Raw genomic sequence first — 17557 nt, 5'->3', positions numbered from 1 at the left:
AATCTCTTCCTCATCTTCTCTCATCATCTGAACGCTACAGAAACCCACAATTGGCTACAAAGATCTGATGACGGGCTACCAGAACAAAGTGATCCACCTGGCAGGCGACAAACAGAAAGCGGAAGTCCAACTGGTGGTCAACCTGTTCCAGTCAGTGCTGGATGGCTTCATCAGAGGAGAGATTAAGAAGGAGGAGGCGGAGCCCGCGAAGGTGTGACACTGCACAAGCATGCTCTCGCTGTTCTGGTTATTCATTCGCTAGTTTGTTTGTTCATACATGACAAAGATAATGAGCCGTTTGTCTGTATTTCAGCCCGCTAAAGCAAGAAAGAAGCGACGGAAAAAAGATAAAAGTGTAAATATACACTCATTTTTGACCTACTACTCCTTTTTAATTCAGCATGGATCTGATGTCTAATTGAATTTCTGACTCCATTTCCAGATGGAGAGCCCTCTGGATCATGTTTTCATCAACTATCAGGTCAACATCATGCAGTCATGTGACCAGTGTAATTCTTTCATCTGGGGCATGGAAAAGGCATACATGTGCAGCTGTGAGTTCAAAACCCAAAGAATACCCTTTGTTTTGAGTTGTGGTTGATATTGGTAATATATCTTGCAGCGAAACATGACTTGAATGAGTTTTTGTTCTATTTTGTACATTTTTACCTCAACAGATTGTAAAATGGTGTGCCACAAGAAGTGCCTCTGCAAAATAGTCACAGACTGCTCCACCTTCTGTGCCAAAAAGGTATTTTTTTTGACAGTATAGTGTTGGTGTTTTAAAGGGGTTTTCTTTCATTTTTCTCCGTGAAAAAGCACAATTCTTCTCAAAAAATCTGTTAAAATTGCTATACTTGCTTGCACATGTCTTTTAAATCAGCTAACAAATGACAAACACTTCTTATTTCCATAGCAAGAGTTGGATTCACAGCAGATTTGGGTCCCTGTGGAAGGGAATGATATGAATTAACACAGAATACATTCTGCTAAACTGGATGTCGCTCATCCAAACGAACCCAGTTAGGACCCATATTTCTCCATCTTTTGGTAGACTTCATTATAATTGGAGGATGTGTGATTTGACCTTCCAGAGTGACGAGGAGTCCGGTGGTCAACACTTTGGAGTTCGTGTGTGTCACCTGGTCAGTGACAAGAACCCGGTTCCCATGGTGCTGGAGATGATGCTGGAGCACGTGGAGATGCATGGCCTCTACACCGAGGGCATCTACCGCAAGTCTGGCTCAGCCAACCGCATGAAAGAGCTGCACCAGCGACTGGAGACAGGTCAGATAGTGACGATGGTTCAGAGAATCACGCGGTCCAAACTCTGCTGCATCCCCATCATTGTCTTGCACGTAATGATTTTACACTGTCGTTGCTTCTAGACCCCCACCTGGTCTGCCTGGAAGACTATCCCATCCACACGGTGACGGGCCTGGTGAAACAGTGGCTGAGGGAGCTGCCTGATCCTCTCATGACCTTCACACATTACAATGAGTTCCTGCATGCTGTAGGTGAGGAGGAGTCTCCCCAGCAGGGGGCAGCATTTCACACACCAGAAAAATAAACGAGGCTGGTAGTTGTGTGAAGTAAACTCTTATATTTCAAGGGTTTTCTGACTAAATTTGAAAGAGAACTATTAGTTTTTTAATAGGATATTTATTTTTGTGGTAGAACTGCCTGAAAAGCAGGAGCAGCTTTATGCCATCTACAAAGTGCTTGAGGAGCTTCCAACAGCAAACTTCAACACATTGGAGAGACTCGTCTTCCACCTGGTCAGGTACAAACTAGTTAATTGGGTTCTTATTTAAGTAAATACCCTGCAAGGCCACATATTCTAAGAATGTATGTAGCAATCAGATACCAAAGTTTTAAGTGAATGACAATCACAACAGAGCGGACAAACTCACGACACCGGTGTGTCCACTGAATTTCCTCTTAGGGTGTGTAAAGAAGAGGCTCACAACCGCATGTCTCCTAACTCACTGGCCATCGTGTTTGCCCCGTGTATCCTACGCTGCCCAGATGGCGCTGACCCACTGCTCAGCATGAAGGACGTTGCCAAGACCACCACGTAAGACGTCCGTTTTTGACAGTGCACATTTGCTCTTCACTCTGTTGAGGTCTGTTCAAACAACCTATAAAACATGTTGAATATATAAAGAGCGTAACGATACCCCATGCTCCCTTTGTAGATGTGTAGAGATGCTCATCAGCGAGCAGATCCGACGCTACAATGAAAAGATGGAGGAGATCGAGCAGCTGGAGTACGCAGAGGCTCTGGCTGTTAACCAGCTCAAACTCAAGAGACAGAACACGGTGAGTTAGATCTCCATACCACGGTAACAGCTTCATCTCTGGATGTAAAGAAAACCTCTTCTAGTGCCAAATGTAGCTGGATCTTGTCAGCACCATTCTCTTGCATCATGTAAAGAGTATCAGAGTGTTGTTAGGTTTCATGGGTAACGTGGCCAATATTCCTTGTCTCTCTGTAGCACTACTGGCATTTACCTCTCAGGTTCTCAGCTCCTTACAAAGGAGTGGTGGTATGTATCACTGAGTTCTCCTCAGCCTCAGTAGACCTAGCAGACGTAGACATGTAGCAGAGGGACCTGACCTGTGCATGTCATGGTCGATGTGGGTGACGCTTTGGCTGTTTTTATTTGATTTTATCCCCTCTCCCTCCCCTAATTCCCCCTTTTACGCCTCCCCCATACTAACTTGTAGTAGTTTGCATGTTTCTGGTAGTCTGGTTTAGATGCTGCTTGTGTCGGCTGTCAGACATTATTCTTGTTCCCTCTGAGAGGACAAGATGGTTGTGGGTTGGTGTTGTAATGCTTCTGTTATTCTGACATGAAAAGCTCCTCCATACTAAACCAACGTACTCCTGAAAGCTCTGAAAGTCTTGGTATTAGTTGGCTGGTTAGATGTGTCTGGCCTGTGGTGATCTGTCAGAGCTTGGAACAGTTTCTTCTCTTTTGAAGTGATGAATGTTCTCATGGTCATCAGCTTCTTCTTTTTTGTGTGTGTGTGTGTGTGTGTGTGTGTGTGTGTGTGTGTGCGTGTGTGTATACCATCATTTTTGTTTTCCTGTCTTGAAGAGTTTCCTGTTCACAGACATGATGTGAGAATGTCGTGCAGATGCATGAATACTTGAGCCACTCTGTCTTCTCTTTTCCTCACTAACCAAGTTTGATATCAGTTTCAGATGTGGGTCAAACTCGTGTGATTTCATCAGGGTTTTTTTGTTCAATAGTTGCATGATGGACATTTTCCAGGAGACACGGTTGAGGTGTAAGTGAGTGATGTTGCTTTGCAGGTGCATGAGAAGGTCAGTTCTGATCTCAGAGTCGTCCCTGAGAATGAGCCTCTGGACTCGGACACGGAGGCGGAGAAGAACCTGGTGGAACGTATCAAGTCCATCAAACAGGAGAAGTAAAGAAGCCTTTATTGTGTATTCCTGCTCTTGGTGGTGGTGCTTAGCTTTGGCCAGTCTCTGACTATCTCTGATGTTCTCCAGAGAGGATCTGGCCTGTCGCCTACCAGAGATGGAGCAGCCCGGTTCAGACCAGGAGAACTTGGACTCCGAAGCCTCGCTGAGCTCTGAGAGTCTCTTAGATGAGCAGCAGCGCTCCTCTGCCCAGAACTCAGATCCTGAAGGTGAGTATCAAGGTGGTCCAACCTGTCCTTCCTTCTACCTGTTTCACACACCTGTGGGTTTCTGACCAGAGCGCGGGCCGCTGGGATGGGCCCTTCCTGTCTTTTGTGGTGCAGGTCTGGACCAGTGATGGTGATGGGAGTGGTGCCGTCTGCTCTGTAACAAAGCAGGTTGGAGGAACAGCAACCGTGTTTGTGTGTTTGTGTGTGTGTTTGTGTGCATATGCCTGCACACCCATGTATGCATGTAAATGCATGTGTGGCACAGAAGCATGCTCAAACTTGATCCAAACTAAAGATATTGGCATCAGATCTGATCAGATATTTTCCTAATTGAACCAATTGGTAACATGGTTGCATGATCTTCCATTAGTCTCCACCCCCTCAGGTTTGCCGTGTGACTCTAACAAGTCGCTTTGAGGAAAACGTGTTTATCTTCCTCAACTCTTCTCTCCTCTTTTCTCTTCCAGGACGAGTTGGATTACAGCTGAGGAGATACAGGCCAGTTTGCCCACCAAAACCATCAGACCTGGCCCAGCGACCTAAAGTCCCTGGTAAACGTGTCTCATCGCCAGTCATCACCCCTGCTAGCTCCTCCTCTTCTGTGTCCAGCTACGCTTCTTCAACTTCGGAGTCCTCCAGCGCTTCCTTCAGGCATCCGCTGCACCGTCGCAACCCAGTCATCCCAGACACAGTTAAACTCCCCCCAGGTGTCCTCTCCCAGTCTGCTGCTCCTGCTCCAGCTCCCACTCACTCCCCTCCTACACATCCAGCCTTTAAATATTTGATCAGGAGAAGAGAGCACCCTGGCCGCCGCAAAGACAGCACCCAGTCCCTGTACTTGGACAGCCGCGAGTGTGACCTGCTGTTGCATTTTTCTTCGTGCCCTCCCTCCACATCTTCCTCCTCATCCTCCATCTCCATGGTTACACCCGCTCCTCAGCCTCAGCACCACCAAACACAGACCTCGAAGGGCCAGAGACGCTTTTCTGACCCAGACATACCTTATATGGATGATGATGCCTGAGCAGAGCAGAGCAGAGTAGATGGAGTCTTGAGAATTATTATGGGCAACAACCTCCAAGTGTAAAGAGCAAAAAAAAAAAAAAAGGTGGCTCCATATGACTGATGGACTCCAGAGAACCAGGAGAGGACAAAAGAAGAGCTTTACCTCTACAAGTGAGTGAGAGCGCTGCAGCTTCTGTGTTCTGTGGGTCTATTAAGGAGACTGGGAGCGACACAAACTTCAGCCAGTAGAAGCTACGAAATCACAAATGTTTCTACAGTCCGGGCAACAGTAAAGAGAACTGGACCAGTAGCTGCCAAGCACCTTTTCTATCATTTGAATATATTGTGATTACTGTCCATTCAGGACAAAGGCTGTATTCTCAGTAGCCTCATAATAACGGACCAGCAAAATTTTCTTTCTCCTGTTTTTTTAAAACACATTTGTGCTAATTCAAGAAAATATTGCAGGTTCCTGTTGCACTTTTCCATTTCGGTTTTCCTGATGAAAGCAACACGGCCACTGAAATGTTAGCTCGTGCCTTGATGATGATCCGAAAAGCTCGCAGAGGACAAACCTGAACCATCATGTTGTGGTGACTGATCGCATCAGCTACAATGGACAACTAGCTCTTTTCATGTTGACCTTTGACCTGCCGCACAACAAACATCAGATAGGAAGCCATTGCCTTTCACAAAGCAAAGGGAAACAAGAGCAGCACACGCCACTTTTTCCTTTGAGATGACAAAAAAAAAAGAAAAACACACTCACACACATATAAACCCAGCTATGATGCAAGAACCGTGCCATGATGTCTTTAAAGCTCCAAGTCCTTGACCTGACTTTTCCTTTTCTATAAAGAATGTTGCTTCACTCGGCTGCAGACAGTCCCAGAATGAGCAGGTTCTGCTGAAGCGTAGCTTCAGCCAACTTTGTTTGAAATGTAATACTAATGTTCCTCTCTGACTGCTGTTGATGAAGATGTGTAGTGTGTAACAGAGAGTGTGTGGTTGGGACTGAATGACGTGAACTGTAACGGTTATTAGTATTAACATGACAATACAGAACGTGATGCTTGTAATCTCGGCTGCTGTGTGTTTCTGTTTCCTGGTGATTTGGGCAGAGGGGCTTGTGGACATGCATATGAATCAATGCTAATTACTGTACCACGGTGTGACTGTAGTTGGAACACATGAACAAGATTCAAAACTCTGTGTCTCTACAATGTTAAAAAATGTCAAAAACAAAAAAAGTAAAAAAAAAAAAAAAAAACACACGTCCAGGTGTCAATCTACAAAATGACAGGATCACTTTCCTCCAAAATAATCCATCATCACAAGTATATTTGAATTATTTATAATGATATTTCAAAGTACTTCAATCTTTTAAAACTAAAAAAGCGTTTCATTGGGTACCGAGATATCAAAAATAATCTTCCAATCAATTTGGTTTTCCGTCAGTGGTTAAAAAAAAGGTATTTTATTGGTATTGTTATTGTTGTCTCCTCATATCTACTATGAAATATCCTTAAAAAGGATGTCAGAAAAATTTGGGGGAGGGGGGGGGTCGTAAGCTTCACTCTTAGAAGTAACTGGTCTGACTGGGTTAGTGACAGCTTTGTCAACTGGTGTGGCTTCCCACTTTTCAAAGGTTAGCTGACTGGTGTTTGTGTGCTGCATGACTGTCAAACTATCAGTCTGTTTTCTGTACCTCAGTCTCGCAGAGGAAACAATCAGTTACACACATTTCAGCGAGATGGGAAACAAATTGAAAATGTAGGATATTTTGGGAAGGACCACACCAGAGGGAACCACTTTTGAGGACCAGCAGGTATGACGCAGTGGTTCGTTGTTCCTAATCAAATGATCGAGTTCCTGGAGTCCTCACCGCGCTCCTAAAAAACAGCAACAATTTCTCATTCGCCAACTGTTCCCTCCCGGTTATTTGAGTGTAACATTTACAGTCCTTGCTTTGCTTCCTCCTTCTCTTGAAAGAGTAAATTGTATTCCTTATTAAAGAAAATGCAGAGGAGTATTGTTAAAAGTACAAATAAAAAAAATAAAACCATTCTGCTTTCCACTTAGGTGAACTTATATTTTTAGTTTTCATCATTGGTACGTGAGAACTTTATGTTAGCTCTCTGATGTTAACTTGGCAGTTTATTCATTCTGATTATCGTCCTGACACTTTTTTTTTTTTTAAATGTGACCTGACGTCTTGACAGATGTAAACGTTTAAAAAAAAGTCATAATTCATGTGAGTATTTTGGATAATTTAGTCTCTCCCTAACTGACAACACTGGGTATCCTGCGCGGGAGAGACCTTACAAGAGGAAGTGTAAATGTCCCCTAAACATTTCTTTTTAAAGAAATGTAAAAGATCATTTTCTCTCTCATATTCCCATCAATAAGAACAGTCTTTTCTATTTACATTACATTAGCTTTTATTCAATGAACCTTCTCATAAACGGAAGAGTGACATCTGCAGTATTGAAAGACTAGATTGCTGCTAGTGGAACCTTTGCTCATCGTCATTCATGTGATTCTGATTAAACTTTTTTTCTTCAACCTTTGTTGATTCACTTGACTCATTATATAAGAATAAAGTCAAGATGACGACAGAACAGTAAAAGAGACCAGGCCTAATAGCAAGTTAGCTCTACCATGATACTAAAATGGCACCATGACAGTAGTTGAGAATTAAAAGGTTTAAAAGAATATGCATATAAAATATATCCATCCATCGTCATCTTCCGCTTATTCCTACACATTAAGGGTCGCGGGGGGGCTGGAGCCTATCCCAGCGTCAACGGGCGAGAGGCGGGGTTCACCCTGGACAGGTCGCCAGTCCATCGCAGGGCCAACATAGAGAGACTAACAACCATTCACACTCACATTCATACCTATGGTCAATTTAGAGTATTCAATCAGCCTAGTCCCCAATTGCATGTTTTTGGACTGTGGGAGGAAGCTGGAGTACCAGAGAGAACCCACGCAGACACGGGGAGAACATGGAGACTCACACAGAAAGATCCCGTGCCCGAGCCGGGACTCGAACCCGGAACCTTCTTGCTGTGAGGCCACAGTGCTGACCACTGCACCACCGTGCAGCCCTATAGAATATATATTTTCATAAATTAAGGAATCTGTATATTTACAAATACATAAATAAAAATGTATTGTAGATAAACATGAATATCTACAATATGTCTCAAATGATGTTATTAAATGTCTGAATACATCTTTCGTTCATTTATGGTTTTTATAGACTCAAAGTATTTCTTGAAATTGGTTTTGAAAGTTTCAAATACTGCGTATGTCCTCAGTAATTTGGATTTATGGATGTAAAATTACCCCAGTTGAAGGAAACCGTTTACAGGCTGTTGACCTTCCTGGTTTTTGTATTCATAGTACATGATTACATCCTTGCTTTCCAATTAAGTGGACTTGTTTTTGTGTCAAAATATCTGTCAATTTAAACTCAGAATCTTAAAATGTCGAGACATTCATAAAATAAATCTTAATTGTTTCTACTTTTGTATTGCAGAAAACACTATTGTTATGTAAATGAGCACATATCGCAGTATTTGTTAGTGGGATAAACTTGCACTATTTTGTAGTGTACTTCCTTCGTACGTCATGACGTCACACGACTGCGACAATCTGACAGCGTCGCAAACATGGCTTCGAGATTAGAAATTAATTTTATCAGGTTATTGTCCCGCTGTGAATCTATAGCTTCCGAGAAAAGGATGGAGACGGAGTGGAGGCTTGAAAAGGTAAAACACGAAAATACTGACTGAATGTTCTTATTTGTTTCTATCCTCTTTTATCCTTCAAGCTCAAGTTAGCATGACTGTTGTTGTTAGCTTCGCGGCACTTAGCTGCTCAGTTTGTTAGCTTAGCCACGTCGTCACTCAAACCGACGAGGCAGGATTTCCCCAGTCTTCACTGGTGTCGTTTTAGTTTGTCCTCTGTCACACGTTTCGCAATAAATAAATAACATGTAACAACCCGTGTGTAGCCACACCCTCGATGTTGCTAACCTTGCTAAATTAGCTTTTCCTACGAATGACAGGTAGTGGTGAAAATACAGACGTTATCATGGGCTGCTAAATGTATCCCCCTGCACATTTACGATCGCCATCCTCCAAGCTAAGTGCAAATGTGAACGAGACATTTTTCAAATAGATTCGAATCTGAAATCAGTAATCAGGCGGCTGAACTGCTTATTTGTATCTTTTGAACCCATCCACATTCATAGTAGCTGTGATTAAAGTTGTCTATGTTCTGTGTTTCTAAGTATGTTGGTGCTCTGGATGAGATGCTGGCAGCTTTGAGGAAAAGTCCAAGGTAACACCCATTAAAAGTCATTTATTCTGCGTGTACTATCATCAAATTTTTGCTGTGAAGGGATGGTTTTCATCATGTGAAACACCCCGGTTTATTAATCATCCAACTAGATCTCTCTTGATATTCATATCACTATATTATTACACTGGCTCACTTTTATTTAGAACCAATTTTTGCATTTATTCCAGCAAACCTACTCCAGAAGTCCTGACTGAATACACAAGAAAAGTAGATTTTCTGAAGGGTCTTCTAGAAGCAGAGAAACTGGTCAGTGAATATATTTTGTGGTGTATCACTTATTTTTTTTAACAGTGTACTCATTGTTTTTCTGTCCCTGTGTGTCTATGTTCTTTCTCACATTCTAAACATGAAATGGTTCTGGCAGGGAGGTTTTCTAATCTCATGACTCTCCTCTTCTCGATCGCAGTCTTCCCCGACAGAAAAAGCTTTAGCCAATCAGTTCCTCGCCCCCGGGCGAACACCCACAATAGCCAACGAGAGGATGCCCGCCTCTAAAACGGTCCACATTCAGACGATGGTCCGGTGCACAGGAGAGATGCGTGATGAGCTGCTCGGCACAGTAAGATAAAAAGACGAGAGGAGAAGCAGAGGGTTTACGTGCTGATGGACGACACCTGACTTGATTTGTTCTCGGCTCTCACGCCACTGATCACCTCTGTGACCAACCTGTCGCTGCTCATCAGTCTGACTCAGTTGCAGCAACATTATTCAATTATTTCACCTACTCAGAAACTCAAAAGCATTTCGATCAGACTCTGACTGTTGTGACAGGGAGAATGGAGGCGCTTGGGTTCCATATCTCACCTCAGCCTCTTGTTCTTGCATGTGACTTTGAAATGCAATCACCTGCCAGGATTGACGAACCTGAGCAAGCAACTCCAACCATGATGTTTTCCCTCAAGCTAACCAGACCGTGACCAAAGACTTGACACCTTATGAAACATCAGTATATGTTCAACAGTTATTTGTAACTTTTTTTTTTTTTAGAAATAACAGCAGTATAAAAAGTGATGTCACAACAGAAAAACTAAACTCTAAAAATGTGAAAATGTTTGCCCTTTCCTCTTTGTGGATGACAAAGGTTTTGTTAAATAGCCTTTGTCTCCTGGTAGACTAGCGTGGTATCAACACTACTTCAATATACCACCACCAGCATCCTGTAATTCCCACTGGTGGCAAGAGAGGGCGCAGTTGCCTATGCAAAAGTCACATTTTGTTGCTGTAAGAAGTGATAATATAGTCAAAAGCTAAGTTTGGTTCATTTAGTAAAATTCATTTGAGATTTAGTTGACATGAAATTAAAAAGCTGTCGCATTTCCTCACACTGTTTCCTTTTTTTTTTTTTTGGGGTGTTACAGGGGTCGTCAGGCAAAGGTAAGACTCTTGATAATATATATGTCAGCTGGAATATAACCACTAATATTTCAAGCCAATGTGTTTTTCTCTCGTTGTCTGACAGGCACGTCGGAAACACAACCACGGAACAGAAGGTGAAAGGATCGTCCTCTATTTATGAACATGTACTTGTACTGTTCCATGACACTCCAGCTCATTCGTCCCCACCTCTGCCCTGTCTGTCCCTCGTCCTGTGCAGAGGTCTGCCTCTGGATGAGCGTCAGTCGGCCGCAGAGCTGGACGCCATCCTGCAGCACCAGCACAACCTGCAGGAGAAGATCGCTGAGGACATGCTCAGCCTCGCCAGAAACTTGAAGAACAACACGCTTGCAGCACAGAACATCATCAAGCAGGACAACCAGGTAACTGCTTTGACTGTCGTATGTTCTCATTTATAATATGCAGTTCACTGTCACCTGCCACAGTGCAACGTTTGCAGTGACTTAACCTTGACCGCAGCTATAAAATCTAGTGTTTTTGGAGAGTTTTAAGCTTGTAGGTTCAATATTTTCTGCCTCTGAGACCATGTCATAGCTGCTTCTGTCCACAAGTGGGCAGCATAGCATAAACATTTGTGCAAACTCGAAATCAGCACTGTCAGAACACTGATTACACTTTTTGACTACCACCTCTTAGGTCGTGTGTGCGTGTGCATGCGCTAAATATACAACGTGACATCTCCATCGGTTGTGTTCTCCTCCTGCAGACTCTGAGCCAGTCGATGCGTCAGGCCGATCTGAACTTTGAGAAGCTGAAGACGGAGTCGGAACGATTAGAACAGCACACTAAGAAATCAGTCAACTGGCTGCTGTGGCTGATGCTCATCCTCGTCTCCTTCACCTTCATCAGTATGATCCTCTTCATCAGAATCTTCCCCAGACTCAGATGATGGCTCAGATCCTACCTGTGTTTACAGAGCAGCACACCGTAGACCCAGAGAGATACAGATCAGTAGTTGCAACCAAAACGAACATTTGCACTTTTGAAACAGTAATTCTTCCTCTGAATGGAGAGCAGACAATGACGATTCAGTATTCAATTTTTTTTTTTTTTTTTTAAACAGCACAGAACATGAGGTACAACTTCTGCTTGAGAGGTGCATCAGCGTAGTCTTAAAACCCCGACAGCAGGGACTGAGCCTTAAGTGATTTACTCCCTGGTCAGGTCCAACACTAGTTTGCACTTCCTCACACTGTGACTGTATCATCTGTCGTAGAACTTTGATTTTTTTTTTTTACCCTGCGTACATCTGCAACCGTCCACCCTCTGCTGCATGTAGGCCAACGAATACAATTTAGACATAAAATATCTGTAAAATGCGCTCAAATAGAATATTAGTACAACCTGAAAATGAAACGGGTTCGACGTACTTTTCATTTTCTGGTTGGGAGACATTCAGTGCCGAGTATTTTGGATGTTTGTGCTGTTTGACTAAATTCATGTCGGTGCTGTTGAAAGTGTGTGAATCTGTACGTTCTGTTCCATAAATGTGTGTCTGGCTGTTCGTGATGACCGTAACCCCTCATCTGATACCATATAAACATTCACGCATCACTCGGCGCAGCAGTCGTATGAACGACGGCTCAAATGAGTGAGTCACGTCCAGGGAAGATGGAAGACGGCATGAGGGAATTGCGCCCTCTGTTGTTTTGTAAACGCCTGATGCAGTGACCTTATGTGGCCAGCTTGTGTCAGGCCTGATCTCAGAATAGAGGCAGATGACATCCTCCGTGACCTGCTCGTCCTGATCAAGCCACGGATCATAAATTAAGCCAGCTACTCATTTAGGAGTGATCTTAGGATGCAACTATGGCTAAATAAAGGCCCTTGGCCACACAAATGAGCTCAGCAACAACTAAATGTGACCCAGGGTCGTCTGTGTATCGGCTCAACGTGAAGGAATCAGTGCCTCAAACACGGATTTGTGCAGGTTAACATTCCTGCTGTGGTGTCAGTCTTCCTCTCGTCTGAGGCCTGTGTGGCTGACTGGCCTGCCCGGGCATGCAGCTCTGCCCCTGGCCCTTCCTCTCACTACTGCTGCTGCTGCTGCTGCTGCCCCACCTCACGCTTGGCTGAGCCCAACCCGGGCCCTCTCGCTGTGTATTTTAAGATCCCTGGGGGGTATTTTTCCTGCCGGGAGCCGAGGTATGCAGGCCACCAGGAGACCAAATGAGGTTGTGTCACAGTGAAGGATCATCATCCCTCAGCTTAATCACAGCTGTTTGCGCCTCCATTCTCCAGCCTCTGCCAGTTCTCTGCTGAGACGACAGCGTATGACTTCATCGCTGGTGTGGTTTCTCATGTTCTCCGTGCTTCTATTATCCCATTATCCACAACAGACTGTTAGCCATTTCAGTTTCCTGCAGACGCTAGAGCCCAAGACGTGTCCTGAAAACGTTCCTTAAGGGTCACTTTTAACTTTTGACTCAGTAAACCTGAAAGTCTTTTTCCCACAGAGACGCTCTTGACATTGGTGGCAAATCAAGACTAAGTACCATTTTCAGGCAGCTTCAATAAAGTTGTTACAAGTGGCGTAAAATAAGCTGCGTTATTGTTCTGGTGATATAATACATGTGTAACTTCACTGTTCCACTCCTGCAGACACACAAATGCATCAGTTACAACAAAACACCTCTGATATCCAATCAGATCTTGCTGCTAAAGGTGCCTGTTATTGTTCAGGGAAGCACTTATGACTCATTAATCAAAAGAAACCCTATTCAAACGACATCGGTCCATTAACAAGCCATTAATGAGGTTAACATGGCCAAGAAAACATGCAACTTCCAAGTCACCTACTGATCTTAAAATACGTCATTTGAAATTCCTTTGGTCTGATTTAACTGATCCGTCTCTCAATTTCTCTGAGTTCCTCATTTCAGATGTTACAGAACTTTCAACTTACCATTGAATACGAGACTGTCCTACTTCACACCTCACTCCAGCCATCCTACACAAATCATGTATCTTCAAACGTGTCCGGTATTCTACAAGGGTCAAAGGTCATTATGCAGTATTAACATGTCAGTCACGTCATTGATATGAGTCAACAGGATAGTTGAACTAAGAAACACTTATTTCCTGTCAGCAAAACAACCGCCACATCCCGAACTGATGATGTATTTTCTTGTCAGGATTTTTCAGGACACGTTAGCGTTGACTGGACGGTGGATACACTGTACGGTCACCGACAAGACGTGGTCTCAGTTGCTGCTGAATTAATTTAAAGTTTCAAAAGTCAGACACACTGTTTGTGTTTTCTGAGGCAGGTCTGTTAAACTGCATGTCCAGTGCTCATAAGTTGTTTTTTGCACCAAAAATGATTCTGTGGATTTTTACCGTTTTTATTTTGTGGTCTATGTTGCCTGTAGTCAAGCCGAAGACAGTTTTCCACTTCATCTGACAAAGAGCTTCTCCTAATTTTGGGCTTACCAGGTTGAAACGTCTCTCTTTGTGTGGACCAGTGTGAGGCCTGGAACTCGGCTGCAGACTAACCGGTCGTTTAGTAACAATTTACTAACGCGTTAAAACTGTGAAAGTAAGAAACCTGTGAGAATTTATGAAGCACCGACGTTTATATCTGCGGTTACGTGCTAATAAAACAAACACGAGTAATAGAGAGGTTCACTACCTAGCAAACTCAAAAGTTTAATTCATAGCTCGTTAAAGAATAATTCATCTGCCGTTAAGTCGTAACTAAATAGTAAATTACAAACCTTTTATAACGGGTGTTCTGTCAGAAATCGGTAGCGTGAACCTCTGATTAAATGCATCTTTTACGAGGCTCCTGTCATTAAAGCACCTACTGTAGTCTGGTATTATACAGTATGTATGGATGGTGACCTTGATGCCTTTATTTGGTTGGATCCTTCTAAATAGCAGCGAGCAGCACTACAAACTGTTAAGTTTCCTCTGTGTGCAGCGCTGCGCTTGTTAAACAGTCCAACTCTCCAGCCTTTTTAATTTAGATTTTGGCAGCAGCTACAGTGAGGATTTGGATAGCCGACAGAGATGAAGGAGTTTTTTTTTTTCCATGTACTTCCATTAGAAAGCCAAAGGGTAAAGAGATTTTCTTCTACATTTTGCCAAAGTTTAAAAAAGTGCTGTAATGTTAATGACCTAATGAGAACACAAAGGCCCTCAGTTATTATGCCTATAGTGTGACTCAGTATCTCGCGCACACACACACACACACACACACACACATATTCCAATCCAAAACGAGCTGAGGAATCCTCTGCGATTGCTTGTAATTTATACATTTTCTACATGAGTCAATAAACCCCTTGAACATTTTTATTGTTTTGCTTTTATGATTCAATTTTCCAGTTGTTAATTCTTAGTCTCCAATGTTTCTTAGCTCAGACATGAGGAGCCTGTCTACATCTCAATCAGGACTGGAGGACCGGCCGTCATTTTATCCCTTAGAACAGGGAAACTTTTCATAAAATGTGCCAGAAACTTCTGACCCCGCGTATCACTGGAGGTGGTTGAAGCGTACAAATGTTGTGTATGAACACAACCAGTATTTGGGGAAATACGTTAATATTCCAATATTTTTCCAGCCAGATGAGCAGACAGATTCCTCTCTGGAAGCTAAAAGTGGGTCATGGTAAGGAGGTACACCCTCTCAAAAGCCATTAAATACTACTAGTTTACTATTTAGCAACAAATGAGGTATTTTAAATAACTTTTAAACCTTTTTTAATCACTGAAAACAATCTTGCAACCTTCTGTTTCTGCCTCTCTTGGGGCTTTTATCTTGATAATGAACCTGATCGAACATATAAGTTCTTTTGGTTCGACTTTTATTGCTTGTTTTCTGGAAGCGCACAGACTTGTGCCTGATCTCAATCTCACAGGTGTTACGGCAGTTTGCCGTAACTGTTTCCCTGCCGAGCCCTCGCCTCCTTGGGAGTGTGAGACGGTGTTTTTTTTTCTCTATCTCTTGCTGTTTGTGTGGTTGTGTCTGAGGCTCTTCCTCAGTCTTAACACCCTAATGAGGGTTCCTTGCGCACACACACACACACACACACACACACACACACACACACACACACACACACACACAGCTGTGTTACACCATTGAGGTAGTTGAGGACAACTTTCTCCTCTCTCCCAGCATCTGTGACGGCGCCGTGACATGAAAGCAGGTTGATTTGAGACACGCACCAGACGTACATCAGATGAACCATCCAGCTGTAGCAGTAGTCAGCTGACGCGCATTGTTTAGCCTCTGCATGCATGCATGTTTATTGCACCCTTAAGACCTGAGCTATATGTCAACCCCCCGGCCAGCCCCCCCATTGCCCCTCGATCAGTCTGTGTTCTCAGCCTGGTGTCAACATGTGGGTTAATGCACTGAACCCTGCAGCCTATTTGTCAGGCAGTGAGGTGCTGAAAGAGTCCCCCGTGAAGGAAAGAACTCCCTGCTGGTCTCTGCTCAGCCTTTGATGTATAGAGCCCTGGTAGTGCTGCTGAGAGGCTTAATTTCTTGGTTCTTTGCTCCTTCACCTTTTAGTGGTTCAGGATCTCCCAGCGGGCATGACTGAGCACTGTGGTTATTGCTACTACAAGAGGAGATTTCGCAGCTTGATGCTGGGAAGACAAGCTTGTCTACCTCTGCTTGCTCTTAAAGGAGTAGTTGGACAGTTTTAGGAAAATAAACTCATTCAAATGAGCTGCCAGGATGCAAGTCTCACGTGTGAACAGTAAACAGCTAGCTGGAGCTAGCATGCCATCATTTAGCTTAGCATAAAACCAAGAAGCTAGTGGACGCCAAGTTCTGTCCAAAAGTAGCGCAATTCACATCATACCAGCACTTCTGAAGCTCTCAACAACCGTTACATATTTGGTCTCGTTTTGTCTCAAAATGATTTTTGATAAGCATTTCTTTCAGTTATTTCTAATAATCTCTTTTGTGGGTGATTCATTTGAGCTGTGTGTCAATGAACAGATTTCCTCACCAGGTTAAGAATATATAACAATCAGAGGATATTCTATGTTTTATTCTCTGAAGTTCATTTTGTCTGTAGTTTTCAGCCCAAGACTTTTATTTGTAACAGAGTTTAAAGTTTAAAGGATCATAATTCTTCATCCACTTCTATGAAAAATAAATAAGGTGGAGCCACATGTTCGTCTCCCAACAAGGAAGTTTACTTTGAAGGCTTTGGCCTGGGAAGTCTGTTTAATAGAAAACCAGGCTGAAAGTGCCATAATACCTGGTCAATTTAGAAAAGGTTCTTTATTAACCTGAACAAAGATGTTTTCCATCCAGCACTTCCTTGAGGTTCTCTCAGAAATATGTTTTTTTGTCAGGAAGCCTTAGAGCCAAACTTTCCCTTGTGCCGCCTCTTCGGGGCCTCTTCAACGCTCTTACCCTGAAGGCCCCAAGCCGCCCCAGCAGGTGTAAGGACCCCTAATGCAACAAGAGAGGCTCCTAAGGGTAGCAGATTAGGTCTGTGTGTGTGTGTGTGTGTGTGTGTGTGTGTGTGTGTGTGTGTGTGTGTGTGTGTGTGTGGCTGGGTGGGTGGGGGGGGGGGGGGGTAACATTCTCTAATGGCTCTCATCTAACAGGTTAGGGTCTTGTGTTCAACTTTGCCAGAAATGATTTTCAAAAAGCAAGTTACCAAAAAGACCATCGGTGTATATGTGTGTGTGTGTGTGTGTGTGTGTGTGTGTGTGTGTGTGTGTGTGTGTGTGTGTGTGTGTGTGTGTGTGTGTGTGTGTGGCTGGGTGGGGGGGGGGGGTAACATTCTCTAATGGCTCTCATCTAACAGGTTAGGGTCTTGTGTTCAACTTTGCCAGAAATGATTTTCAAAAAGCAAGTTACCAAAAAGACCATCGATGTATATGTGTGTGTGTGTGTGTGTGTGTGTGAAAATGCTGTGTTGATAAAAGGGCCGAATCCTTGGCCAAGCTGTTATTTGTGAGGGTGTTGGAGACCAAGGTTTCTTTCAAGGGTAGCTTCAGCGTCATTCATCAGATGTTTTGTCCGCTGAGATGGTATGTCAAGGCCAACCAGATGGTCGACAATTAATTGTAAACACAAAAGTGGTACAATTTGGCAAAATTCTTCTCCAAGGCTTTCAGCAGCATGTTACACTCTCAGTGCCACGTCTGC

General features: G+C 43.5%; 2 protein-coding genes across 7 annotated transcripts in view; both read left to right on the top strand.

Moving 5' to 3' along the window:
- Nucleotides 1–5747, top strand: part of myo9bl (myosin IXb-like) — a 57938-nt gene extending 52191 nt beyond the window's left edge. For 4 of the 6 annotated variants that reach the window (XM_086223279.1, XM_086223276.1, XM_086223278.1 and 1 more), the window contains 13 exons: nucleotides 41–211; nucleotides 314–355; nucleotides 443–554; nucleotides 678–751; nucleotides 1095–1287; nucleotides 1389–1517; nucleotides 1678–1783; nucleotides 1946–2077; nucleotides 2199–2322; nucleotides 2499–2549; nucleotides 3323–3438; nucleotides 3524–3663; nucleotides 4131–5747. In XM_086223279.1, the coding sequence (XP_086079405.1) occupies nucleotides 41–211; nucleotides 314–355; nucleotides 443–554; nucleotides 678–751; nucleotides 1095–1287; nucleotides 1389–1517; nucleotides 1678–1783; nucleotides 1946–2077; nucleotides 2199–2322; nucleotides 2499–2549; nucleotides 3323–3438; nucleotides 3524–3663; nucleotides 4131–4687 (1947 nt within the window). In that variant the 3' untranslated portion in view covers nucleotides 4688–5747. Of the gene's footprint in view, nucleotides 1–40; nucleotides 212–313; nucleotides 356–442; nucleotides 555–677; nucleotides 752–1094; nucleotides 1288–1388; nucleotides 1518–1677; nucleotides 1784–1945; nucleotides 2078–2198; nucleotides 2323–2498; nucleotides 2550–3322; nucleotides 3439–3523; nucleotides 3664–3777; nucleotides 3832–4130 lie in introns of all 6 variants that reach the window. The other 2 variants (XM_086223280.1, XM_086223275.1) reach the window with 2 other exon arrangements.
- Nucleotides 5748–8311: 2564 nt separating this feature from the next.
- use1 (unconventional SNARE in the ER 1 homolog (S. cerevisiae)) lies at nucleotides 8312–14691 on the top strand. The gene is made up of 8 exons (XM_086223751.1): nucleotides 8312–8444; nucleotides 8969–9018; nucleotides 9207–9285; nucleotides 9446–9598; nucleotides 10398–10413; nucleotides 10499–10529; nucleotides 10634–10796; nucleotides 11141–14691. The coding sequence occupies exons 1-8, from the start codon at nucleotides 8346–8348 to the stop codon at nucleotides 11321–11323; spliced, it is 774 nt and encodes a 257-aa protein (XP_086079877.1). The 5' UTR covers nucleotides 8312–8345; the 3' UTR covers nucleotides 11324–14691.
- The last annotated feature ends 2866 nt before the right edge of the window (nucleotides 14692–17557 follow it).

The sequence above is a fragment of the Aulostomus chinensis genome, chromosome 14 (genome assembly GCF_037954235.1).
Source record: "Aulostomus chinensis isolate RoL2024-O1b breed Wild chromosome 14, RoL_Achi_v1.0, whole genome shotgun sequence".
In the NCBI taxonomy this organism is placed as follows: Eukaryota; Metazoa; Chordata; class Actinopteri; order Syngnathiformes; family Aulostomidae; genus Aulostomus; species Aulostomus chinensis.
Note: the sequence above shows the minus strand (reverse complement) of the source record. Positions and strands in the feature narration are given on the sequence as shown.

Excerpts from the sequence above, each read along its gene's own strand:
- use1 (XM_086223751.1), top strand. The coding sequence starts at position 8,346 with ATGGCTTCGAGATTAGAAATTAATTTTATCAGGTTATTGTCCCGCTGT. Across the intron at positions 9,019-9,206 it reads GCTTTGAGGAAAAGTCCAAG|CAAACCTACTCCAGAAGTCC; the intron begins GTAACACCCATT and ends CATTTATTCCAG. Across the intron at positions 10,530-10,633 it reads ACACAACCACGGAACAGAAG|AGGTCTGCCTCTGGATGAGC; the intron begins GTGAAAGGATCG and ends CGTCCTGTGCAG.